The following is a 26,591-nucleotide window of genomic DNA, read 5'->3' on the forward strand; positions in this document are numbered from 1 at the left end:
GTGTGGCCGCACTTGGAGTATTGTGTACAGTTCTGGCCACCGCATTATAAGAAGGATGTGGAAGGTTTGGAAAGGGTGCAGAGGAGATTTACTAGGATGTTGCCTGGTATGGAGGGAAGGTCTTACAAGGAAAGGCTGTGGGACTTGAGACTGTTTTCGTTAGAGAGAAGAAGGTTGAGAGGTGACTTAATAGAGGCATATAAGATATTCGGAGGGTTAGATAGGGTGGACAGAGAGAGCCTTTTTCCAAGAATGGCGATGGTGAGCACGAGGGGGCATAGCTTTAAATTGAGGGGTGATAAATATCGGACAGATGTCAGAGGTAGATTAGATTACATTACATTACATTACATTACATTACAGTGTGGAAACAGGCCCTTCGGCCCAACAAGTCCACACCGACCCGCCGAAGCGCAACCCACCCATACCCCTTACCTAACACAATGGGCAATTTAGCATGGCCAATTCACCTGACCTGCACATCTTTGGACTGTGGGAGGAAACCGGAGCACCCGGAGGAAACCCACGCGGACACAGGGCGAACGTGCAAACTCCACACAGTCAGTCGCCTGAGGCGGGAATTGAACCCGGGTCTCCGGCGCTGTGAGGCAACAGTGCTAGCCACTGTGCCACCATGCCGCCCTGCCACTGTGCCGCCCATAAAAAAGTTTCTTTACTCGGAGAATAGTAAGGGTATGGAATGCTTTGCCTGCAGCGGTAGTAGATTCGCCAACTTTAAGTACATTTAAGTACATTGGACAAGCATATGGACGTACATGGAATAGTGTAGGTTAGGTGGGCTTCAGCTTGGTATGACAGGTTGAGGGCCAAAGGGCCTGTACTGCGCTGTAACGTTCTATGGTCTATTAAGTGTATAAGTCCTGCTAAGATTTGCTTTCCCTAAACGCAGCATTTATCTGAATTAAACTCCATCTGCCACTTCTCTGCCCATTGGCCCATCTGGTCCAGATCCTGTTGTAATCTGAGGTAACCCTCTTTGCTGTTCGCTACATCTCCAATTTTGGTGTCATCTGCAAACTTACCAACTGTACGCATCCAAATCATTTATGTAAATGACGAAAAATAGAGGACCCAGCACTGATCCTTGTGGCACTCCACTGGTCACAGGCCTCCAGTCTGAAAAGCAACCCTCTACCACCACCCTCTGTCTTCTACCTTTGAGCTAGTTCTGTATCCAAATGGCTAGTTCTTCCTTTATTCCATGAGATCTAACCTTGCGAACCAATCTCCCATGGGGAACCTTGTCGAATGCCTTACTGAAAGTCCACATAGATCACATCTACTGCTCTGCCCTCATCAATCCTCTTTGTTACTTCTTCAAAACCCTCAGTCAAGTTTGTGAGACATAATTTCCCACACACAAAGCCATGTTGACTATGCCTAATCAGTCCTTGCCTTTCCAAATACATGTACATCCTGTCTCTCAGGATTCCCTCCAACAACTTGCCCACCACCGAGGTCAGGCTCACCGGTCTATAATTCCCTGGCTTGTCCTTACCGCCCTTCTTAAACAGTGGCACCACGTTTGCCAACCTCCAGTCTTCTGGCACCTCACCTGTGACTATCGATTATGCAAATGTCTCAACAAGAGACATTTATCCACCTTTAACCATTTCAAGACATCCAGCACTTCTTCCTCTGTAATCTGGACATTTTTCAAGATGTCACCGTCTATTTCCCTACAGTCTATATCTTCCATATCCTTTTCCATAGTAAATACTGATGCAAAATAGGCAGCTCAGACAAGAATCAATGAACTGTTTGTCTTGATGTGGCACTGAATATCCATGTCTTGTGTGTGCTTTGCAATGTCAAATTTCAGATCCTACTTTGACGAAATGGGGCCTAAGCATTGGTCTGACTCCCGCTATGAGCATGTGATGAAGCTGAGGCAAGCAGCACTGAACTCAGCCAGGGATCGATGGGCTGATTATATTTTGGTAAGGGCAGCTATGTTTCTCTTTAGTGTTCCTGCATATGTTAAGAAGCATGCATCTGGCTAGAAAGCGTACAAGTAATGATCTAGTTTGAGCAAAATTAAATTTGTTCTGGGCCCCAAACAGAAGAGTCTATCATAATTCAGTGGGTAGTGCTCTCCCTCTAAGTCAGAGGGTCAAGAGCTCTCGTTTCGCTGTAGTCACTGTCCAGTATTGTACTGTGGGGATGCCTCACTGTGGCCAATATTTATCATACAACCAATATCATTAAGACAGACTAACTAGTCATTTTTATCATGTTGCTGTAGTGGGACCTTTCTGTATCCATATTGGCTACCATATCTCCTACATTGCAACAATGATTACACTTAACCTTCATCGGTGGCAAATGCTTTTGAATATCTGAGGTCATAAAAGGTGAGACAGAAATGCAGGTTTATTCTTTCTGCCAGATGTAGAGGTGATCCAAGTTAAACCCCAATGTTATGGAACCCTACAGGAACCACAGGTCAACAATCATTTATTCCTATACAGCATGGACCGTATGTGCACCGTCTTTCAATCTTTCCATAAATATGTGATTTTCATATCGTGTGCAATTTTCACTTTAAAGGATGGCAGTTGAAAACTACAGATAGTGTTCCACAAAGACCAGGTAATTATGGGCCAATGGATTTTGGTAGTTTATTCAGCGTTGGATTCAAAAGAGGATTAACTTGCTGTTTGGTGGATGCCCAAGGATTCACTCATGACTTTTGTTGAGAGGAAGGTGTGGTGTGCCTTTAAAGCTGGGTGGAGATGGATCTGAAGTGCCCCCGCTGAGGGATGTGGCTAGAGGAACATGATCTAGCTGGGGCTGCAGCTGTTGTCCAGAATCTGTAAAGTATGGGGCCAGGAGTTTAACTTAATCTGCTCTCACATCCATGTGACGGTTTCCCGCACCTCTGGGAACAATTCCAAGGAAATAATCAGTCTGGATCAGAGTACATCTCTCCCATCACACGCTGCTGTAGTTTAGAGGAAGAGAAACTCTTTCTTCTGATTGAGAGGTGCCCAGAAAGATAAAATATCATCTTAAATTTAGAGGCAGGCCATTCGGGGTAGTGACAGGAAGCACTTCACACATATGATAGTGGCAATCTGGAACACACTCTCTCACTGAGCTGGCCAATTAAAAATTTCAGCACTGAGTGTGATGGACTTTTATTAGGCAAGTGCATTATTGATTCTGAAGTTGAAGTCACCAAATTGAGTTTGGACACTGGACCAATATGAGTGGTAGAATGGTCTTGAGAGGCGGCATGAACTACTTGTGTTCCTAATTGATACCATGTTCTACACAAACAGCAACATTTCAATTCATTTTCAGACTCCTAATTACGGTGTGGTGTCTCCATTCCTGTCTTGCTTTGTGCTAAGTACGCAATGACTTGTGTCCGGAGTTCATGTAATCTAACATTGTATGTGTGTGTGCCTCTCTCTTCCTGGCAATCTGTTTTCTGGAACTGCTGCACTCCAATGGTCTTTTCCTTCCCAGTTTCTCGATACAGACAACTTCCTGATCAACCCTGACACCTTAAACCACCTTATAGCGGAGAACAAAACAGTTGTGGCACCCATGTTGGACTCGCGCTCTGCATATTCCAATTTCTGGTGTGGAATGACTGCTGAGGTAGGTCAACAATCATTAATTGTGTTGTTCAACTTCCATTTTGTGTGTTAGTTAATTTCTTCAGTTTCTTAATTTTCCAAACTGTGACTACTCTCAACTCCTTAGATAGCTTCCACCTTCCTCTCAGCTTCTTTTCCTTTATTCTCCAGCTGGTGCCCAAGCCTTCGTTCTCTTTTCTAGAGCTCATGCTTTCTATGAACCTTCCCAGCTTTTCCACTTCTGGCCATGTCTTCTAAGTTCAAACCCATCATTACAACCAGTCTCAATCCTCCTCTGGGTCAGTTCTGTCCCGTTATCCTTTTCAAAATCTCTGCACCGAAGCAGGTAATTTGGCCGTATTGTGCCTGTTGCTGTTCTTTGAGGGAACTGACTGTGCTGTGCTGTGTTCCCCTGTTGTGTTTGTTCCCCATAACTGTAAATGATTCCCATGCAAAGAATATATTCAAGTCACCTTTAAAAGTTGCTAATTAAAACTGTTTTGAAATCCAGATCATTATAGTTCATTCATTAAGCTTTCAATCCTTGCCTCACCTCTGGTTATTTTGCTAATCAACCTTAAATCTGTGGGCCCTAACTGTTGTCCTTTCCGTCAGCGGCAATGCTTTCTCGCTAACGAATCAAAATTCTTTGAAATTGTATTCCTCCCTGTCTCATCCTCCTCCTTTCAAATGTTTACAGTAATATCCCTGCAATATGAATGTAAGTTGTTTGGTAATGAGCCTGGAGTCAGGTGATCCTGTTGGGAGGTTGTGCTCGCATGTCCTGGTTGAAATGCTTCAGTGAGTTGTCACCATGTGATGCTGAGTCAGCACTGAACTCAACTTCTCGATGCTGCATCATTGAGAGTCCTCAAATATGTTGTCCTGGGGGTGATGCTCTCTGCACCATGCCCTGGCCTGGTTCCACCATGACCCTGCCCCCGCCTCACCATGCACCAAGCCTGGATCAGCCCCCATGTCTTGAAACAGGTAAAGGTGGATAAATCCCCAGGACCTGATCAGGTGTACCCGAGAACTCTGTGGGAAGCTAGAGAAGTAATTGCTGGGCCTCTTGCTGAGATATTTGTATCATCGATAGTCACAGGTGACTGGAGGTTGGCTACAGTGGTGCCACTGTTTAAGAAGGGTGGTAAGGACAAGCCAGGAAACTATAGACCAGTGAGCCTGATGTCGGTGGTTGGCAAGATGTTGGAGGGAATCCTGAGGGACAGGATGTACATGTATTTGGAAATGCAAGGACTGATTAGGGATAGTCAACATGTCTCACAAACTTGATTGAGTTTTTTGAAGAAGTAACAAAGGATTGATGAGGGCTGAGCGGTATATGGACTTCAGTAAGGCGTTCAGCAAGGTTCCCCGTGGGAGACTGGTTAGCAAGGTTAGATCTCATGGAATACAGGGAGAACTAGCCATTTGGATACAGAACTGGCTCAAAGGTAGAAGACAGAGGGTGGTGGTGGAGGGTTGTTTTTCAGACTGGAGGCATGTGACCAGTGGACTGTCACAAGGCTCGATGCTGGGTCCTCAACTTTTTGTCATTTACATAAATGATTTGGATACGAACATAAGAGGTACAGTTAGTAAATTTGCAGATGACACCAAAATTGGAGGTGTAGTGGGCAGTGAAGAGGGTAACCTCGGATTACAAGCTCTTGATCAGATGGGCCAATGGGCTGAGAAGTGACAGATGGAGTTTAATTCAGATAAATGTGACGTGTTGCATTTTGGGAAAGCAAATCTTAGCAAGACTTATATACTTTATGGTAAGGTCCTCGGGAGTGTTGCTGAACAAAGAGACCTTGGAGTGCAGGTTCACAGCTCCTTGAAAGTGGTGTCGCAGGTAGATAGGATAGTGAAGAAGGCGTTTGGTATGCTTTCCTTTATTGGTCAGAGTATTGAGTACAGGAGTTGGAAGGTCATATTGCTGCTGTACAGGACATTGGTTAGGCCACTGTTGGAATATTGTGTGCAATTCTGGTCTCCTTCCTATTGGAAAGATGTTGTGAAACTTGAAAGGGTTCAGAAAAGATTTACAAGCATGTTGCCAGGGTTGGAGGATTTGAGCTATAGGGAGAGGTTGAACAGGCTGGGGCTATTTTCCCTGGAGTGTCAGAGGCTGAGGGGTGATCTTATAGAGGTTTACAAAATTACGAGGGGTATGGATAGGGTAAATAGGCAATGTCTTTTCCCTGGTTTGGGGTGTCCAGAACTAGAGGGCATAGGTTTAGGGTGAGAGGAGAAAGATATAAAAGAGACCTAAGGGCCAACCTTTTCACACAGAGAGTGGTATATGTATGGAATGAGCTGCCAGAGGAAGTGGTGGAGGCTGGTACAATTGCAATATTTAAGACACATTTGGATGGGTATATGAATAGGAAGGGTTTGGAGGGATATGGGCCGGGTGCAGGCAGGTGGGACTAGATTGGGTTGGGGTATCTGGTCGGTATGGACGGGTTGCACAGAAGGGTCTGTTTCCATGCTGTACATCTCTATGACTCTGACTCTAACACTGTTGACATCTTTTGAGTGTCCGTGCTGCTATTGGAAGCTGTGCTATACCTTAACTAATTCCTTTGTTTGGAAGGGTTATTACAAGCGGACCCCAGCCTACGTGCCCATACGGAAGCGGGACCAACTGGGCTGCTTCCCAGTTGTCATGGTCCACTCCACGATGCTGATCGACCTCCGTAAAGAGGCCTCCAAGCAACTGGCATTTTACCCTCCACACCCAGATTACACCTGGTCTTTCGACGACATCATTGTCTTTGCTTTCTCATGCCGACAAGCAGGTGAGTAACAGGATGCAGTCATTGGGGGCGTACGTGTGCGTAGATACATTGTAGTTGTGCACGATACGGTCTGTTGGGACATGTCTAAGAACTAGCAATAAATGCTGGGTGAGTCCGCATTGCCGATGCTGACCATGGGTGAATTTAAAAAAAAAAGGATAATGTCTTCTGGTCATAGACTATCTCGCTAAGGAAACAAAGTATCTGCATCTACCTTGTCAAATCCACTTAGAATCTTCTACGTTTCAATAAGTTTGCCCCTCATTTTTCTAAACTCCAATGAGTGTAGGCCCAACCTGCTCAATATCCTATAAGGTAGAATGAGCCTAGTTGAACCTTCCCTGGACTGCCTCTAATGTCAATATATCTTTCCTTCAATAAGGGGACTAAAACTGTCCATAGTTAATGGAGAGGCAGTAATCTAGAATCTGACATGTTCTGGAGAACGTTGGTTTAAATCCCACCACAGTCGATGGTGAAATTTGAATTCACCCAAACAAAATCTGGAATTAAAAGTTAACCTAATGATGACCAGGTAACCACTGTCAATTGGTGCAAACATCCATCTGGTTCCTTCCTTTAGGGAGGGAATCTGCCATCCTCACCTGGTCTGACCTACATGTGAGTCTAAACCCACGGCAATGTTGGCTCACAAATGCCTTCTGGACAATTAGTGATGGACAATAGTGCTGACCTTACCAATGATGCTCAGATCCCATGAATGATTAAGCAAAATAGTATTCCAGCTGTGGCCTTAGAGTAAATAATGTATACACAATATACATTATACACAAATCTTTTGTGTTCCTTTGGGAGAAGGTGATGACTATTGCCTTTGACCTGCATAATGTCTGACTTGAAGGCCTGTGCTTAACAGTAAAGAGACCCATCTGAGGACATTATGTTGCAGCTGCTAGACATGCCAGTGAGCTTGGATTTCAGACGAAGACTGGAACAGGGCGAGACTGTTTAGCACCCTTAGCCTGCTGTGTCGTTCAGTAAGATCATGGCTGATATGCATCTTCACTTTTTCTGGGGATCAGAATTCTACAGTCGCTGTGAGAGGGAATCTGTCCTCATCTCTGCCTCTTAGAGATCACTCTTTTAATACAGAAATGAGGAGCAATATTTTGTCCCAAGTTCGTTAGCCTCTAAATTTCTCTTCCCCCAGAGAGGCAGTGGAGTCTGGACCTTTGAATTGATTCAGTGCTGAGTTTGATAGATTTTTGATAGATATAGGGGATAGGGAGCAGGGAGCAAAGTGGAGTTGAGACCACAAATTGATCCATTTTGATCTGATCAAATGGTGCAGTGGGCTTGAAAGGCTAACCACTTTTCCTATGTTTCTGTCTGACTTCCCTTGTGTTCCATTCTCGGTATCCTTCCTCTCCTTGCTTTTGCAAAAATCAGTGACTGGCAGTTCTGGAGTTTCTGTTTGAACCCACATCCCACCCCTCAGCTGCTTCCAGGCAGAGAGCAAGAAAGCTCGCTGTTCACAAAGTGGTTACTGCGTTTCCTCAGATGCAGGGACTTTGAAAGAACTGTGTTGGCTGTAACGTTCTTTGGAATTGTCTGAGATCATGGACAGCTAAATAAATACAAGGTGCTGTTTGTACAACATGTTGTCACGTCATGAATCTCCAAAGTGACAATGTCCACTGACCATCTGTGTGTGTGTCTTGTATTGACCAAGTGTATGATACTGACTGGTGTAGTTTGTAGATTAGACACAGTTGCAATAATGCAGATGCTTTGCTTTCTGTTTCAGAGGTCCAGATGTATATCTGTAATAAGGAACGTTATGGGTTCCTGCAGGTGCCACTGAAGTTGACCAGCACCATGCAGGATGAGATGGATAGCTTCACTCATGTCCATTTGGAGATTATGGGTAAGTGATGCAGTTTTTCTTTTGTTTTCAATCATAGAATCCCTACAATGTGGAAGCACGCATTTGACCCATTGAGTCCACACCAACCCTCCGAAGGGCATCCCACCCCACCCCATCCCTGTAACCCTTCATTTCCCATGGTTATCTCACCTAGCCTATACATCCGTCAACACAATGGGCAATTTAGTATGGCCAGTACACCTAACCTGCACATCTTTGGTCTGTGAGAGGAAACTGGAGTACCGGGAGGAAACCCCACTCAGACACAGAGAATGTGTAAACTCCTCACAGGCAGTCTCCCGAGGGTGGAATTGAACGTGGGTCCCTGGCACAGTGGGGCAGTAGTGCTAACCACTGAGCCACCATGCCACCCCAACCACTTTGGCGGAACGAGTGTCAGCTTTTGGGGATCTTACTCTCTCTGGCCGCTCTGTGATTGACTTGTATGTTGCCAGCTATTCGTCAGATTAGGGAAACTTGAACATGCAAACATCCAGGAACATGAGACAGACAATAAGTATCCTCTGTGGGTGACCCACTAAAGGCAAGAGGTGCAAGGGAAGAAAAGGAGAACATTGTATGCGAGGAATGGAATGTTGCAATTTGGAACAGCCTGCTTGAAAAGGCAGCGGAAGGAAATTCGATAGTCGTTTTAAATGGGAGTTGGATAAATGCTGATGGAGGAAAATGTTGCTGGTTTATGAGGATGGCGTGAGACTAGTGGAATGGCTCTTTCAAAGTGCCAACATTGGCTGGATACCCAGCTCCTGTTCATTGTATAGACAGTTTGTGTGTGCACATTCCGTCTCAGAGATATCCAGTGGTGAATCCTCCATGTTCTCTCACACTGTTTGTGTTTCAGTGAACCACCCTCCCATGGAGCCTTCCAAATACTTGTCTGTGGCACCAAAGTACCCCGATAAGATGGGCTTCGATGAGGTACGTTTGTTATTTGAACTTGCTGTTGGAGTGTGGGAAGGCCAATGGTTTGCCCATCTCTTAACCGCTGCGGGTTGCTGGGCCACTTCAGAGAGTGGTTAAGAATCAACCACATTGTTGTGTGTTTGGAGTCACATGTAGTCTCGAGTGAGTAAGCTGCTCACCAAGGTCACCATGACTGAGACCAGCTTTATTGCTTGAATTTACATTCCAGTAGCTGCCATAAGATTTGAACCCATGGACCCAAAGCATTAGATTGAGCCTCTTGCTTACTTCTCCAATGTCGTTGCCACCACACCCTCTTCCACTAGTTAGGTGCAAGGTGATGATCTTTAAAGGAACATTGATGTATATTCATACCAGGAAAATGTTACAACATTGCAACTCTTGTACTGTTTGGCAGAGGTCTCAGGACAGCTTGAATTGCCTTCCATTGTTGGATAAGGATCCTTTTGTTTTGCTGTGTCGGCTTTATAGCTTAGAAGATGCAGAGTCAGGGAGGCAGCAGCTTAGCATTAATATCACTAGCCTGATAATTCAGAGACCCAGGTTAATATCCTGGTGCCGTGGGGCCAAATGCCACCCTGAATTCATAAAATCTAGTATTATATGGTTAATTTCCAATGGTGACTGTAAAACTATCAAAAGATCAACATTAAGAGCCCATCTAATTCACTAGCCTTGAAAAAAGGAAAGTCAGCATCTTTTCTTGATCTAACCTAAGTGTGACTCCAGACCCACAGCAATGTGGTTGACTCTTGACTGCCCTCTGAATTGGCCCAGCTGGCCATTCAGTTCAAAAGGGCAACCAGGGATGGAGGATAGGTGCTGGCCTGGCCCGTGACAATCACATCCCATGAAAGAATACATGTATACATGTCTTATTGGAAGATACCTGAACTTAACGTTCATCTTTAAGCATTTTTTGCAATTTTATCTCCTAGATTTTTCTGATCAACTTGAAACGCCGTCCAGATAGGAGAATGCGAATGCTTAATTCGCTGCATGAGCAGGAGATTGCATGCAAAGTAATTGATGCTGTTGATGGAAGGTAACAGAGTTACAAGCCATAGCTTACACACTGCATAGAGATAAGGTTACGGCCCTATCCTGTTTGTCTAAAATGTGCGTGCCATCTTAGACTGTTGTGCACAGATTTGGTCTTCGTATTACAGGAACTGATATAGAGGCAAGGCAGGTGAGAGATGAGGAGAAATTTCTTCTCTCTCACAATGGTGTATAGAATTCCCTGCTCAGAGAGCCTTGGAATTTCAGACGTTGAGTCTAACTGGTAGATATGAAAGATATAAAGTGATGTGAGAAAACTGCAGGACAAAGGCGTTGAGGTAGAAAGATTAGCCATGATCTAATGGCAAAGCAGGCTTCCTGAGCCACATGAAACCCCTTCTATTTTCTATGTACTGCATTCTATCCTGTATTATACCCCAACCATTATTACCTGACAATCAGTTGCAGCTAATCAGTTGAAACCTTTTGAGCTTTCTGCTAGTGTTGCAGACCCAGTGGTGCAGCCCTTAGGAAAGAAGGGATTTACAGGCAGACCAATCAGTCTGGATAGAATCATAGAAGCTCTATAATATGGAATCAGGTCATTCAGCCCATCGAATCTTCACTGGTCCTCCAAAGAGCAGCCCACACAAACCTACTCCCCCACCCTATCCCTGTAACTATGCATGGCTAATCCACATGGCCTGCACATCCCGAGACACTATGGATAATTTAACATGGCCAATTCACCTAACCTGTACATCTTTGGAATGTGGGAGGAAACCCATGCCAACACAAGGAGAATGTGCAAACTCCACACGAGCAGTTACCCAAGGATGCAATCAAATTTGGGTCACTGGTGTGTGAGGCTGCAGTACTAACCACTGAGCCACCATGCTGCCCAGAGAGGTAAGTGAGGGACATCTTGAGAGAATAGGATAAGACCTGTTAGAACCTCAACTTCTTCCCTTTCCTGAAATGAGTTCTCCTCTTCCATGCTGCTCATTTTTCAGCTTTGACCTCCTCATGTGGGTAAAGTACAGAAAATTGGTGCTAGGTTAGAAAATGAGAGGAGGGGCTGAATGCATTTAATTTTCTTTCTTTCTTGAACTAGCTGGTTGGTGTTGGCCTCGTGAAATGTGCTCATACTTTCCCCATGACTCATACCTACAGGGCCTTCAACAGCACCCAGATAAAGGCGCTTGGTATCAATATGATGCCAAATTATGAAGATCCTTACTCGGGCCGGCCTTTGACCAAGGGGGAGATGGGCTGTTTTCTCAGTCACTACAATGTCTGGAAAGAGGTAAGGAGCTGCAGTGTTAGGTGAGCGACTTGGGAGTTTGATTCAATCAGCTGGGACTGACCTGTACAACAATAATAGGGATAGGAGCAGAGGCCCAGGAATGGGGGTTTTGAGTTATAAGGAGAGACTGGAAAGACTGGGTTTTTTTTTGTTGGAGTGGAGGAGATTGAGGAGTGACTGTTTAAAGGTTTGTAAAATCATGAGAGGCATAGATAAGGTGATTAGCAAAGATCTTTTCCCTAGGGTGGGAGAGTTCAAAACTAGGGGATTCTATGACTTGAGTATAGCTAGAAAAAAGAAGACACATCTTATCAAGGCTTTTCATCTTGCACTCATTAGGACATTTGGCAAGAAATGCTAAAGTAAACATTATACAGTCAGAAGCAAAGTGCTGATTGATTGGCAGGTACACCCTGTAAGGTAGAATAGTTGCCCTGGAGAATGCAGCAGTTTCTGATGACTATAAAGTTTGATTTTTCTTTTAAACTGGTACTCGATAAATTGTCAAAGTGCATGCAAGATGAGATGGTTTTCCTCCATGATACTCAATAATAGAAAAGTTGTAGATTAGATTCCCTACAGTGTGGAAACAGGCCATTCAGCCCAACCAGTCCACACTGACCCTCTGAAGAGTAACCCACCCAGACCCATTTTCCTCTGACTAGTGCACCTAACACTATGGGCAATTTAGTATGGCCGAATCACCTGACCTGTCCATCTTTTGAGTGTGGGAGGAAACCGGAGCACCTGGAAGAAACCCACTCAGACACTGGGACAATGTGCAAATTCCACACAGACAGTCGCCTGAGGCTGGAATCAAACCTGGGACCCTGGTGCTGTGAGGCAGCAGTGCTAACCACTGACCCACCCTTCCGCCCTGTAAATAAGCCTTAATCCCCAGTTATATACCAGATGTTTCTTGCTATGTTAATGTTGCTAATATTATGTTCCTCAACAGTCTGCTCAATTCCTTAATGCTTTGAAAAGTCAAAACTTTTTCAACACATAGACATCAGTTGACTCGAGTCAGTTTTTCCATATAGCTCTGGCTGAGGATCTGCATGAGCTATAAAAACATTTTCAAAAGTGGGTGAACTCTTTATAAATTGCTGGCTAGGTTGTGATTTTGCAATTTGTTTACGGCAACATACTGTGGAAGTGATGTTGGACCACTGGGGTAAAATGGAACCAGGTTAGAATGGTACTAGGGATGAGGATCTTCCATTATAGTGACAAGCTAAAGATATTCAGTGTTTTCCTTTGAGCAGAGAAAGGCTAATATGCCCTGGGGTACAGTTCCTGTGGGCACAACACCTCTCCCCGAGCTATGAGTACCCTTTCTTCCTAGGGTATAGACTGTATGGATATCTAACATTCAGATATCTAACATACAGGTTTCAGGGCACTGGCACTCCTGGGGTACAAGTCCCATGAATGTGCCACTTTCCCTAAGTATGGACATTCACTTTCCCAGGATTAGAAGATACTCCAGCTCAACATTCCCTGGAGCATAGGCATCCACTTTCCCTATGGTAGCAGCCATTATACTCTGCCGCGGGTACAGGCAGAGGCCAGCTCTCCCTGGCTTATGGGTGCCCATTTGATTAGATTAGATTAGATTAGATTAGATTAGATTAGATTAGATTAGATTACTTACAGTGTGGAAACAGGCCCTTCGGCCCAACAAGTCCACACCGACCCGCCGAAGCGTAACCCACCCATACCCCTACATTTACCCCTTTACCTAACACTACGGGCAATTTAGCATGGCCAATTCACCTAACCTGCACATCTTTGGACTGTGGGAGGAAACCGGAGCCCCCGGAGGAAACCCACGCAGACACGGGGAGAACGTGCAAACTCCACACAGTCAGTCGCCTGAGTCGGGAATTGAACCCGGGTCTCTGGCGCTGCGAGGCAGCAGTGCTATTTCTTGCGGTCTAGGTCCCAGAGGCACCCAGTCTTGCTGAGGTACTTGTCCCATGGGCATTAACCTAGATCCACGTGGTAGAACTCCTGAAAATTGAGCACCTCCTAGCTTTGCCGTGTTTAGTTTCTGGCTCTCGTGGCCCTCACTTTGTTCCTTTGATTCTCTGTAGATTGTCGACCGAGGATTGCAGACCTCTGTGGTCATTGAAGATGATCTACGGTTCGAGATCTTCTTCAAGCGGAGACTGAAATATTTGATGAAGGAAGTGGAGAAGGTAGCACTCGACTGGGATCTGATGTGAGTGAGCGGAAAGAACATCCCGATCTAGTTCGCCTTTAGCCCTACATTTGTAATGCACTACATGCCACAGTCCATCTGTGCCAGACATCCCATAATCCTGGCAGTGTTGTGGTGGTTGGTGGCAGAGGATGCACAGTTAGAACATAGCTCTCATATCGCTATTAATAAGCATTGTGTGTTCTGGGGGCTGGGTAACACCGCCCTGTGAGCATCTCCGAGAATCCATGGTATCCCTACAGTGTGGAAACAGGTTGTTCAGCCCAACAAGTCCACACTGACTCTCCAAAGAGCATCCCACCCAGACCCAATCCCCTACCCTACTCCTGTAACCTTGCATTTCCCATGGTTAATCCACCTAAACGTGCACATCTTTGGACTGTGGGAGGAAACAAGAGAACCTGAAGGAGACCTACACAGACATGGGGAGAATGTGCAAACTCCACACAGACAGTCACCTGAGGAATTGAGCCTGTGTCCCTGGCATTGTGAGGCAGCAGTGATAACCACTGAGCCACCATGCCACCCTATCCTTAACACTTGTTAAAAATAAGAGTAAAAGCTGCCACCATCTGCTTCGTGCAATTAAAGATGGCCAATAAGTGCAGGTTTGATGTGACTACCCAGGTCTTATGTGCTATTTCTGCCTTCGATTCCCAGATTGTAACTGGAATTGTCAGTTGTTGCCAGTTCTGTTAATAACTGTGTGGGCAGTTTGACATAATTAGAATGTGTTTAAGGTCCTATAGCAGAATAAGCAGAAGTATAATTTTGGGCAGCAATTGAGGTCCTGGTTAAGCCATTAGTGGTAGGACTGGCCATTGTTGGTGGTCGCATTCAAAACTGAATAAAGTTTGCCTGTGCAGGGTTTTTGTGGGCATTTGATGAGTGTTACAATCTACACTCCACACAAAAACCATGCAGCACTGTCAAAGGTTCCAGCTGTGGCTCAGGGAATAGCACAATCTTCTCTGAGCCAGAAGGCCATGAGTTCAATTCCTAATCCGTTTAAGTGCATAATCCTGATTGACGCCGAGGATGTTTTGTTTTTCGGATAAGTACCCATCTTTTTTTTAAGATTACTTAGTGTGGAAACAGGTCCTTCGGCCCAACAAGTCCACGCCAACCCGTAACCCACCCAGACCTATTCCCCCACATTTACCCCTTCACCTAACACTACAGGCAATTTAGCATGGCCAATTCACCTAACCTGCACATTTTTGGATTGTGGGAGGAAACTGGAGCACCCGGAGGAAACCCACGCAGGCACGGGGAGAATGTGCAAACTCCGGACAGATTCGCCTGAGGCGGGAATCGAACCCGGATCTCTGGCGCTGTGAGGCAGCAGTGCTTGCCACCGTGCCACCCATCTGTTCCCTCAGCTGGATGTGAATGACTGTGGCGCTGTTTAAAGGACAGTAGAGAAGTTCTTTCTCACTTATCCCTCAATTGAGACCCAAAAAAAGAGATTGTACTTTTTTTTTTAATCACCTCATCGCTGTGTGTGAGGCCATGTTGTGAGCCCATGCCTGCTAGCTCAGAGGTAGGGACACAACTACTGCACTGCGAGAGCCCTGAGGCACAAATATTAGCCAAGACACCCCCCCCCCCCCCCCCCAAGAAAATTCACTTGCTGATCTTTGGTAAGAGGCCATTGGATCTTTTACGTTCAGTTGAGTATGGCATCTCAAAGGCAGCACATTCATTAATACATTCATTAATTCCCTCAATACTGCACTGGAATGGCAGCCTGGATTTGCTGCTTAACTCTCATGGGCCTGACCTGATTCAGAGAAATACTGCTATCCATTAACGAACCTTGCCCAATTTCCTTTGCTGTTTATCTTTAAGTTCATCTTCCTGTTTCCATTCCTCTGCTCAAATGAAGACACAGGATTGCAGATGCTGCATTTTAAAATAAATCATTCATGAGATGTGGGTGTGGCTAGGCCAGACCAGCATTTTTGCCCAGCCCTAATTGCCCAGAAGGCAGTTAAGTGTCAAACACATATGTGTGGGTCTGGGTCTTTATGACTATCAGCAATAGTTGCCACGTTGCCATTAGGGTAGCTCCCGATTCCAGATTTTTTTATTGAATTCAAATTTCGCCATCTACCGTGTTGAAATTTGAACCCAAGTTCCTGAACCATTGGCCTGGAGGGTTGCTCGTCCGGTGACATTACCACTACCCCACCGTCTTGCCTCCATATCTGAAATAAAATCAGAACATGCTGGAGAAACTCGGCAGGTTTGGCAGCATTCATGGGGCAAAGCAGTCAACTTTGAGTTTGATGTGACCCCTCAGGACATTAACTCTGTTTCTCTCTCCACAGATGATGAGTTTCTCCTGCTTCTGTGATTTCTGTTTTTAGTCCTTTTTTTAATACATTAGCTTTTCTTTTTGATCTGTTCCTTCATCTGGGTCTTGATCTTGTCTAAGCTATCTCGTTTAGCTTATCCCAAAGATCCCACATTTTGTTACATGTTTGCCCCGCAGTATTTTGGAATTTATCCTCCCTTTTGCTTTCAGCTCCTGCACCACCACCTCTCCCTAACAAAACCCCCCTCCTCCGTTTCTACTTCCTGCAGCTACATTGGCCGAAAGCGGATGCAAGTGGATCACCCAGAAAAGTCAGTGCCTGGGGTCCGGAATTTGGTCGAGGCTGATTACTCCTATTGGACTCTCGGATATGTCCTCTCACTCCAAGGAGCACAGAAGCTCATTGATGCCAAGCCATTCACCAAGATGTTACCTGTGGATGAATTTCTGCCCGTGATGTATAACAAGCACCCAGTGTATGTACCGTGAGCGCTCAGACTGGTCTGTTGCTGAAGTATCCATTGACTGAGGGCTGTGTGAAAGAGACAGTGATTGTCTTGTGGCATGAATAGGTTATAGATTAAAAGGGGGTTAAGCTCCTCCCTCTTTCTTTTTGGGTAAAATACTGGATTTTTAATTTGAAACTTGATAACCTGAAGTTGAAGGATCAGTTTATTCAGTTAACTGGCCTTTTGTTCAAAGTACATAAGAAATAAGAGTAGGAGTAAACTGCTCACCATAAACCTTTAATACCTTTACTGTTCAAAGGTCTATCTATCGTTGCCTTAATAACATCCAACAAGATAGCCTCAACTGCTTCACTGGGCAAGGAATTCCACAGATTCACAACCCTTTGGGTGAAGGTGTCCCTCATCAACTCAGTCCTAAATCTGCTCCTCGTTATTTTGTTTCACCTGCTAGTGGAAACAACCTCCCTGCTTCTATCTTATCCATTCCTTTCATAGGTTTGTGTATCTGTAAGATGCCCCCCCATTCGTCTAAATTTTAATAAGTACAGGCCCAGTCTACTCAATCTCTCCTCATAAACTAACCCCCTCAATTCCAGATTCGACCTAGTGAACCTCCTCTAGGGCCAGTACATCCTTTCTCAAGTAAGGAGACCAAAATTGTACACTGTACATGTGAAAATGAATAATGCCAACAGTGTAGGTTTGATACCTACTCTACCTGAGGTAGACCTATCATCTAACTTCCTTGTCTGCCCTCTGATTAATGCCAAAACAGTGTCCCTGGGTTCTATATAACATGTTAAAGAAACTATTCTTCGTGATATGTGGGCACAAATGGTAAGGCCAGGATTGGTTGTCCATCTCTAATTACTCTTGAACTGAGGGGCTTGGGCCATTTCAAAGGGCAATTAATGGTCAACCAATTGCTATTAGTCTGAAGGCACATGTAGGTCAGGCTAGTTGAGGATAACAGACCTTCCCTAAGGTGAACAAGATATGAGCTTGTGAATTGGGAGCTGAAGTAGGCTTCTCGAGCCTAGGCTTTCCTAGTTATCGTGGTTATTAAGATTGTCAATTGGTTTCACAATATGACGCACTTGTGTGGAATGGAAGCAAGTGCGACGTGTATTAAATTATATTAATGGAACACGTATTAATACATATGGCTCTGTGTTTTGCTGACTGACAGAACTACGCATGTACTGCACCCGTTTCAACTCAACAAATAGGTGACAAACATTTGCTGGTTCATTTCTCAGGCCAATGCCCTGACCAGTTTGAATTTGCCTGCCTGATTTAAAATATAAAAAGCCTGGTAGTTAATGTCATCAGCATTAATGGGTACACCTAGTACAACAATGGCCTCTATCCTTTGACAGACTATCAGAATACACGCGTTTGTAAAAAGCCTGTAAAGCTGACAAAATTAAGCAAACTAAAACTTAAATGTAAAATCCACCCTCTTCTAACCATCTTGTATAAACGTTGTGTGACAGTTTTGCAGAGATCTGGGTACAGTGCCTATAGAATATTGCAATCCATTGAAGTCATTAAGGATAGACATGGTGGTCTCGGAGAGGGCAGTGTATTGGTATGAATGGATTAAAATGAAGGCAGGCTGCTTAGACTTGGTTTGTATTCCCTTGGATTTAGATAATTGAGCCTATCCAGTGGCAGACTTCAAGATGATTAATGTTCATCGGGTAGATGGAAAGGAGTCCAGAACAAAGGACCGAAACCTCAAAAGTAGATCTCAACTATTTGGAGTGATGTTGGGAAGCATTTTAGGGTGGCAATCTGGAATCCTATCCCCAAAATATAGTTGAGAGTGGGGGGAGTGACTTGGTATTTACAAAACTGAGTTTTGTTTGATGTGAGCAGGAACCCTATGATGGGGAGATAAAGCTCAGATCAAATCAGCTATGATCTACCTGGACAGTGGGACATATTCAGTGTAGTGAATGGGCACATCCTATGTTGTCTCAGAATGTATCTGAATGACCTTATTATTGCGTTTGAATCAGTTGCATTTAAAGTCAGTTCTCAGCTCCTGCCTTGTGTTTTCTAGTGAAACTGTCAGCTTTCCGTTTCTCCATTAGGTCTGAGTACATGGATCACTTTGAGAACCGTAACCTGAGGGCTTTCTCTGCGGAACCGCTCCTCATCTACCCGACGCATTACACAGGTGACCCAGGCTATGTGAGCGACACAGAGACCTCCACGGTCTGGGACAACGAGAAGCTGAAGACGGACTGGGACCGCGCCAAGTCACAGAAGACCAAGGAACAGGCAAAAATCCGGGAAGCAGCACAGAATCTGGACATGTCGCATTCTCCCATTGACTCCGCCTCCAGAGATGAACTGTGACCCATGGGTTTGTAGCAGAGTTCAATGACAGTTTGTAGCCGGGGAGTCTGGAATAAACGGGGACAGGGATGTGACCCGTACTTGATTGAGTTGAAATGACTTCTGAGCCCCAGCTACGCTCAGTGCTGTCCTTCACTGTGGTTTTCAGGGTAACTGGGCGGAGCGGTTGTGCTGACTAACCATTAATTGTTGATTAACTTTGCAATGTGCCTCAGTGTATATTAATAGTTAGGACTACACCATCCACCTCAAAAGGACTGCATACCTCACAGGGCCACTGCTACAAGTGAGTTGCATGTTTCCGTGTTTAATTTAGCAGAGTAGGTCTGCAACCTGGGCAGTAACACCATGTATATTGACTCAACAGCCTTTTGTACACTCAGCCAAGTATTCAGTTGTGTTGAGGGATGTCAAACAGTGAGTGTGTCTTGGGCATCTGTCTCAATACCACCCACTTTGTGCTACTGTCCGTAAGGTGTATTTCTACCAAGCTGTCTTGACATTCTGTTTATACTCCAGATGTAATACAATATCATAAAATGTATTTTTGTTACAGCTATTTCACCCTTTAATTATCATTTACAGGTGGATCTTCCTCTCCCTGAGTTTATTGTGCTTTGGGTTTTCGCTTCCTACGCATTTTAGTGATTGATTGCCTCGAGATCTCATTGTCCCCTTTCAGAGCCTTGACACCAACATGACAGATTACTGTAGCCACAGGAGCAGGCACTCTGGGCAATGAATTGGCTAGGAAATTAGCCAGATCTCCTGTTCTTTAAACCACCATCCTCACCGGCCCAGGTTTGGCCACAGTGTAGAGGAACACATGAACGTTATGTATGAATGTGAACTCAGTGGCCTGATGCTGTGATTATGGCCTGAAAGTAATTGGGAGTGAAGTGTCGAATGGCATTGTTTATTTTACTGATGACGGAACAGGTTTGAGGGGCTGAATGGCTTCTTCCAGTTCCTGTGTTCTCCAGACCTGGATTATCAACATGGTTAGTACTTAAAGTGAATAGAAATGTTGAGAATGTCCCTAACATTGTTTGTAAGCTGGGACTGTTCCATGTTTGAAGAGCATGGATTCCACTTTTGTTCTCAAGTTCATTTTTATTCTGGGCAAGAATAGAGAAAATGTGTAACAAAATTGCAGAGATGGTTAACGCCCAGCCCATTCAGTATTTTACTCTTGCTTCTAAAGTCAGAACTGCTACTGGGGTGTTATGTAGCCAACGGGTAGCTACTATCATTTCAACAACAGTGTCTGCTACATTTATTACAAATCTCTTGGCATCTCCATCTGACGCGAATCCAAGACTTTCAAATTCCTGGATCCAGCTGCTCTTTAAATTTAATGCACTCCCTTGTTGCCATGGGGATAACAGATGGCCAGAGCATGAGTCAGTTTTACATCTGTTCCTCTGTGTTTCTACCCATCCCGGATCGCCTAAATTAAACCGTTTCTTTTCCATAGGAATAGTCTAGACTATAGGCCCACAATTATTCAGCCGTTGTCTCTTGGAAGGATTGAGTCTTCATCTCCTAAGCCACTACATGTTGCTTGTATATGACAAGGTATTGCAAGTTAAGGGAACGTTCCATATACTCCTTAACCCCAGTACATTGACCTGAAGTATCACTGGTGCATTTAGCTAGTGACAAAGGTCAGTAAACCCATTCCATACTGTTGCTGTCATGTACTCATTACTTTTTGTAGCTGTGTAGCTCCTTTTCTGAGTTATCTCTTGAGCTTAGCCTTTTTACTTCCCTTGCTGGCCCCCTTCCTGCTGCCTCCCCCTACCTCTCCATTTTTGTGTATTCTTTATATTTGCTCAGTGCAGCGTGCAACTGTATAATCCAAGCTGTTCATTTTTCTTGGCTCTAGTCCATCTCCCACTGCCCTCTAGTCAGTTGCAAGGTTTTAACATCATATTCTGCCATATCTGGATTCTTGGTGTAGTGCTTCCTGAGCCTTTCCGAGACTTGAAAAGTCTCCCGGTGTCCTCTGTAAGAACTGAGAGAGCAACAGCCTGTTCAAGCAGGAGCCCAGCTTGGTCCAAACTTGTAACTTGGTCCAAATGCCATGAAGGAGTTGAAAATGAAGACTGAAGATTAGTGTCGAAGAGTCTGGTGCTGGAAAAGCACAGCCGGTCAGGCAGCATCCAAGGACCACACTCTTCCACTCCGAAATCCATGAAGGCAGTTAGAGCCTTTGTTGCAACCTCAATATTTTCGCTCTCAGCCCAGCTCAGACTCCTGAGCCCTACTTTGGGATGCCCTGCCTTAGCCTCTCCAGATGTTCCTCCAAATTCTCCCTCAGTTTAACCCAGCAGTACCTGCTGAAGTCACCGAGTGGGGACTAAGCCCACAAACTTTGCCCCCAGAAGGAAAGCCTGATCAACTGAGCCAACAGTGAAATCATTTGGGATAATGGATAAAGTTTAACATTTAGAATTTCCACAAGGCTTTCCCATCGTTGAGGATGATACACTAAAACTCCAAATATTCTGGTGGACTGTGGCACAGAAGTAGGCCATTTGGCCCAACCAGCCCGTTCTGAGAGAGTTCCTGTGAACTGAACTGGATTGACAAATATTCATGGCCACCTTCCTGCCATCCACCCTCTCGGAACCCGGTACGGATGGTATTATAAGAGTACTGGGGAGCAGCAGCAGCAGCACTCTGTCAATATCCAGAAAGATAACTGAAACCAGCAACCTTCGCCCTGTCCCTTCACCTTCTTGGCCTTGACCATGCACACACCGAGCTGACGCAAGGCCCTTGTTGAAGACATGGATTTCTGATCTAAATCTTGGGATTTCCCTTTAATTTTCCACGCACTGCCTCCTTTGCTGGAATCCTGTGTATCTCTAACTTGGACTATGCGTGGTAATTGAGGTACATTCAAAACACCAGGTGCCTTGAACCTTTTACAGTTATACAGCACGTGTTTACAGTTGATCATCTCCCTGTTTTTACCCAGTTGTATATTTTTGTCCACCTCACTCTCCGCTCTGAGCTCCTGATTCCTCTGCCCTTCCTGTTTTGGTGCTACAAAACTGACTGAAGCTGTGTTGGATTTCTGAGTATTGATTGTAATTAGAAACTCTGGTGCTCCCAACATGGGTCATTCCACTCGTTTTACCTCTCCCACACCGACATTCTTTTTTTTTTTTGAATCCTCTGCCCAAATGATGCAGGTCCTGAATCTACCCCAGCTGGAACGTGACTGAACCCAGTGCCATTGGCACCAATCAAAATCTAAAAGGGCTGTTAATCGACTGAGCCAAACCCCACCTCATGGGAAAGGGAAACTATGTTGCTAGACAACTGAGTTGTAGCTGGAGTTATGATGGTAGAGTGGTGGTGGTGCTCAAATTCTTGACTGCCCAGAGATCTCTTTTGCCCCTACTGCCTGCTGTTGACGTATGCTTGAAGAGCTTGCAGTTTGATACTCAACCTGTCTGGCCATGTTATGAGCTTCCCTTGCTTGGCTGTCAACCGTTAGAGTGGTACTCAAACCTGGAGGCAGGGGTGCAATCAGCTGCAACACCAGATGACTTACTCTGGTATCACTTCTCCAATTAAAGTGCCTGTTGCTTTCTACTGTACAGCTATGGGGCTATAGCCTAGGAAGGATCAGTGATTTCGAGAGGAGGGATGGGGAAGAATTGAGGAGTGATGTTTCTACAGCTGTCTTCCCTGACTGAGAGTCCAGCAGTGCCTTTCCAAATCAACTCCTCTGCTCTCTCGTCCTCCCTCTCTGTAATTTGACAAAAGTTGATTATGGATCAGCATTGATGATATAAATTAAATGACATGGGTATGTGGTTTCGAACTACCTGATGTTTAATTGCTGCCAATTGTACAACAAAAGAACGTCAAAACGTGCAAAAAGAGGTTTTTTGTAAAATGGACAAGGCTGCCAGCGATGAACACCAGTCTGACAGCGAGATGGCAGATTTACCCCGACACATCCGGTATTCTAGCAATACCGAGGAATTTTACAAGTTATTTAATATTTCACATTTTGTGTTTATATCTATGTTTACTTTGCAATTTACAATAAAGATTTTATACAAATGCGACTACTTCACTTTCTGAATATTTGTTCTATGTTTAAGGGGAGGGGCTGGAGGTTTAGTTTTTACCCAGGGAGCCTGGAGCTCCCTGCCTTAAGGGTGGTAGAGGCAGAAACCTTCAATTTTCGAAAAGTATTTAGGTGTGCATTTGAGATGGAAGGCAATACAAGGTTATGGGCTAAGTGCTAGAAATGAGTTTAGAATAGTTATGTGGTTGTTTTTGACTGGCACAGATCTGCTGTAGACCTCAATGACTGTGTTGAGGACGTTACCCCAGTCCACCAGTGTATTCGTTAAGACAGGGCCCAAGAACCATGTACCACCTAGTCGTGCAGTGTGTCCTTCAGCTGTCAACTAGAGGCCGCTGCAGCACTTGTCCATGAAGTGGGTAGGTATTATAGCATTAGGGCAGTGGAACCTATCCAGTCATCTAGTATCAGTACCACTTGGTATAAATGCTGGGCCAAATGGCATGAGTGCTGTACTTGGAGTGCTCCAAGTCATCAAAGATCCAGACCAGAACAAGCTCAGTGGCACTTGGATACAATCATAGAACATAGAACATTACAGCGCAGTACAGGCCCTTCGGCCCTCGATGTTGCGCCACCCTGTCATAATAATCTGAAGCCCATCCCACCTACACTATTCCATGTACGTCCATATGCCTGTCCAATGGCGACTTAAATGCACTTAAACTTGGCGAATCTACCACCATTGCAGGCAAAGCATTCCATACCCTTACTACTCTCTGAGTAAAGAAACCACCTCTGACATCTGTCTTATACCTATCTCCCCTCACTTTAAAGTTGTGTCCCCTCGTGTTTGCCGTCCCCATACTTGGAAAAAGGCTCTCCCTGTCCACCCTATCTAACCCTCTGATTATCTTGTATGTCTCTATTAAGTCACCTCTCAACCTTCTTCTCTCTAATGAGAACAGCCTCAAGGCCCTCAGCCTTTCCTCATAAGACATTCCTTCCATACCAGGCAACATCCTAGTAAATCTCCTCTGCACCCTTTCCAAAGCTTCCACATCCTTCTTATAATGCAGTGACCAGAACTGTACACAATACTCCAAGTGTGGCCGTACCAGAGCTTTGTACAGCTGCAGCATAACCTCCTGGTTCCTGAACTCAATCCCTCTATTAATAAAGGCCAAAACACTGTATGCCTTCTTAACAACCTTGTTAATCTGGGTGCCAACTTTCAGGGAGTTGTGTACATGGGCACCGAGATCTCTCTGCTCATCTGCACTCCCAAGAATCTTACCATTAGCCCAGTACTTTGCATTCTGGATTACTCCGTCCAAAGTGTATCACCTCACGCTTGTCCACATTAAACTCCATTTGCCACCCCTCAGCCCAGCTCTGCATCCTATCTATGTCTCTCTGCAACCTACTACATCCTTCGTCACTATCCACAACTCCACCGACCTTCGTGTCGTCCGCAAATTTACTATTCCACCCTTCGAAGCCCTCATCCAGGTCATTTATAAAAATGACGAACAGCAGTGGACCCAACACCGACCCTTGTGGTACGCCGCTAGTAACTGGACACCAAGATGAACATGTTCCATCAACTACAACCCTCTGTTTTCTTTCAGCAAGCCAATTACTGATCCAAACTGCTATGTCTCCCACAATTCCATTCCTCCGCATTTTGTATAATAGCCTACTGTGGGGAACCTTATCGAATGCCTTGCTGAAATCCATATACACCACATCAACCGGTTTACTCTCATCTACCTGTTTGGTCACTTTGTCAAAAAACTCAATAAGATTCGTTCGGCACGACCTACCCTTCACAAAACCGTGCTGACTGTCCCCGATCAGATTATTCTTTTCTAGATGGTTATAAATCCTATCTCTTATAACCTTTTCCTACACTTTACCAACAACTGAAGTGAGACTCACTGGTCTGTAATTATCAGGGTTGTGTCTACTACCCTTTTTGAACAAGGGAACCACATTTGCTATCTTCCAGTCCTCAGGCACTATTCCTGTAGACAATGATGATTTGAAGATCAATGCCAAAGGTTCGGCAATCTCTTCCCTTGCTTCCCAGAGGATCCTAGGATAGATCCCATTCGGCCCAGGGGACTTGTCTATTTTCACACTCTGCAGTATTTCTAATATCTCTTCCTTGTGAACCTCAATCTCTTCTAGTCTAGATGCAAGTATCTCTGTATCTTCCTCACCAACATTTTCATTTTCTATAGTGAACACTGTTGAAAAATATTTATTTAGTGCTTCCCCTATCTCCTCTGACTCCACACACAACTTCCCACTATTATCCTTGATTGGCCCTAATTTAACTCTCGTCATTCTTTTATTCCTGACATACCTAAGGAAAGCCTTAGGGTTAACCCTGATCCTATCCGCCAACAACTTCTCATGTCTCCTGGCTCTTCTAAGCTCTCTTTTTAGGTTTTTCCTGACTTCCTTGTAGCCCTCAAGTGCCCTGAGTTTTCACATTTTGTCCTAACATAAGCCGCTGCCGCCTTCTTGACCAGGGATTCCACTTCCTTAGTAAACCACGGCTCACGCGTTCTATATCTTGCCTCCTGCCTGACAACCACGCAAATATAAACTGTTCTACTTACCCTTCCCAGAAGTCCATTGCTCGGTCCTCCCTCGCTGACCTGAAGGTAAAAAGTTTAAATATACTTACCGGCCTTCCCGACAATCACATCACACCAAAGTCACCTCCTCCCGGCTCCCGCCTCTCGCTGCTCCGAAGTGGACTGTTGGCCTGAATCGTTATAGTATGATTGGATAGTGATTCTAAAGTTGAAAAGTGTGGTGCTGGACAAGCACAGCCAGTCAGGCAGCATCCAAGGAGCTGAAGAGTCAACGTTTCAAGTATAAGCTCTTCATCAGGAATGAGGGAGTGGCCCAAGGGAGGGGTGAGGCTGGAGGGAAATAGCTGGAAATGCAGTAGGTAGATGGAGGTGGGGAATGATAGTGATAGGTCAGAAAGGAAGTCTGAGAAGGTAGATGGGAAGGAAGATGGACAGGTGGGATAATTCAAGAGGGTGTTCTGAGTTGGAAGGTTGGGTGTGGGGAAATTAAGAAACTGGTGAAATCTACATTGATCCCGTGTGGTTGGAGGGTCCCAAAGCGGAAGATGAGTTCTTCCTCCAGCTGGCTAGAGTTTGGTCATGGAGGAGACTTACTTGTCTTTGGTGGAGTGGGAGGGGGAGTTAAAGTGTTCGGCCATAGGGTGGTGGGGTTTAGATTAGATTACATTACATTACAGTGTGGAAACAGGCCCTTCGGCCCAACAAGTCCACACCGACCCGCCGAAGCGCAACCCACCCATACCCCTACATTTACCCCTTACCTAACACTATGGGCAATTTAGCATAGCCAATTCACCTGACCTGCACATCTTTGGACTGTGGGAGGAAACCGGAGCACCCGGAGGAAACCCACACAGACACGGGGAGAATGTGCAAACTCCACACAGTCAAGTCGCCTGAGGCGGGAATTGAACCTGGGTCTCTGGCGCTGTGAGGCAGCAGTGCTAACCACTGTGCCACCGTGCCGCCCTTGTTTTGTGTGTGT

The 26,591-nt window shown here is 45.1% G+C and overlaps 1 protein-coding gene across 1 annotated transcript in view; it reads left to right on the forward strand.

Annotated features, from left to right (window-relative positions):
• The window catches only part of LOC122552171 (procollagen galactosyltransferase 1), a 60,322-nt gene extending 37,288 nt beyond the window's left edge, over positions 1-23,034 (forward strand). The window contains exons 3-12 of the mRNA XM_087983234.1: positions 1,844-1,961; positions 3,496-3,630; positions 6,214-6,418; positions 8,187-8,306; positions 9,169-9,245; positions 10,190-10,296; positions 11,427-11,559; positions 13,659-13,786; positions 16,376-16,582; positions 18,676-23,034. Coding sequence (XP_087839360.1) covers positions 1,844-1,961; positions 3,496-3,630; positions 6,214-6,418; positions 8,187-8,306; positions 9,169-9,245; positions 10,190-10,296; positions 11,427-11,559; positions 13,659-13,786; positions 16,376-16,582; positions 18,676-18,943 — 1,498 coding nt within the window. The 3' untranslated portion in view covers positions 18,944-23,034. The remainder of the gene's footprint in view (positions 1-1,843; positions 1,962-3,495; positions 3,631-6,213; positions 6,419-8,186; positions 8,307-9,168; positions 9,246-10,189; positions 10,297-11,426; positions 11,560-13,658; positions 13,787-16,375; positions 16,583-18,675) is intronic.
• Positions 23,035-26,591: the final 3,557 nt, after the last annotated feature.

This window comes from Chiloscyllium plagiosum, unplaced genomic scaffold, assembly GCF_037043375.1.
Source record: "Chiloscyllium plagiosum isolate Xiang-an unplaced genomic scaffold, Cpla_swu_hap1 HiC_scaffold_45, whole genome shotgun sequence".
Classification (NCBI taxonomy): domain Eukaryota; kingdom Metazoa; phylum Chordata; class Chondrichthyes; order Orectolobiformes; family Hemiscylliidae; genus Chiloscyllium; species Chiloscyllium plagiosum.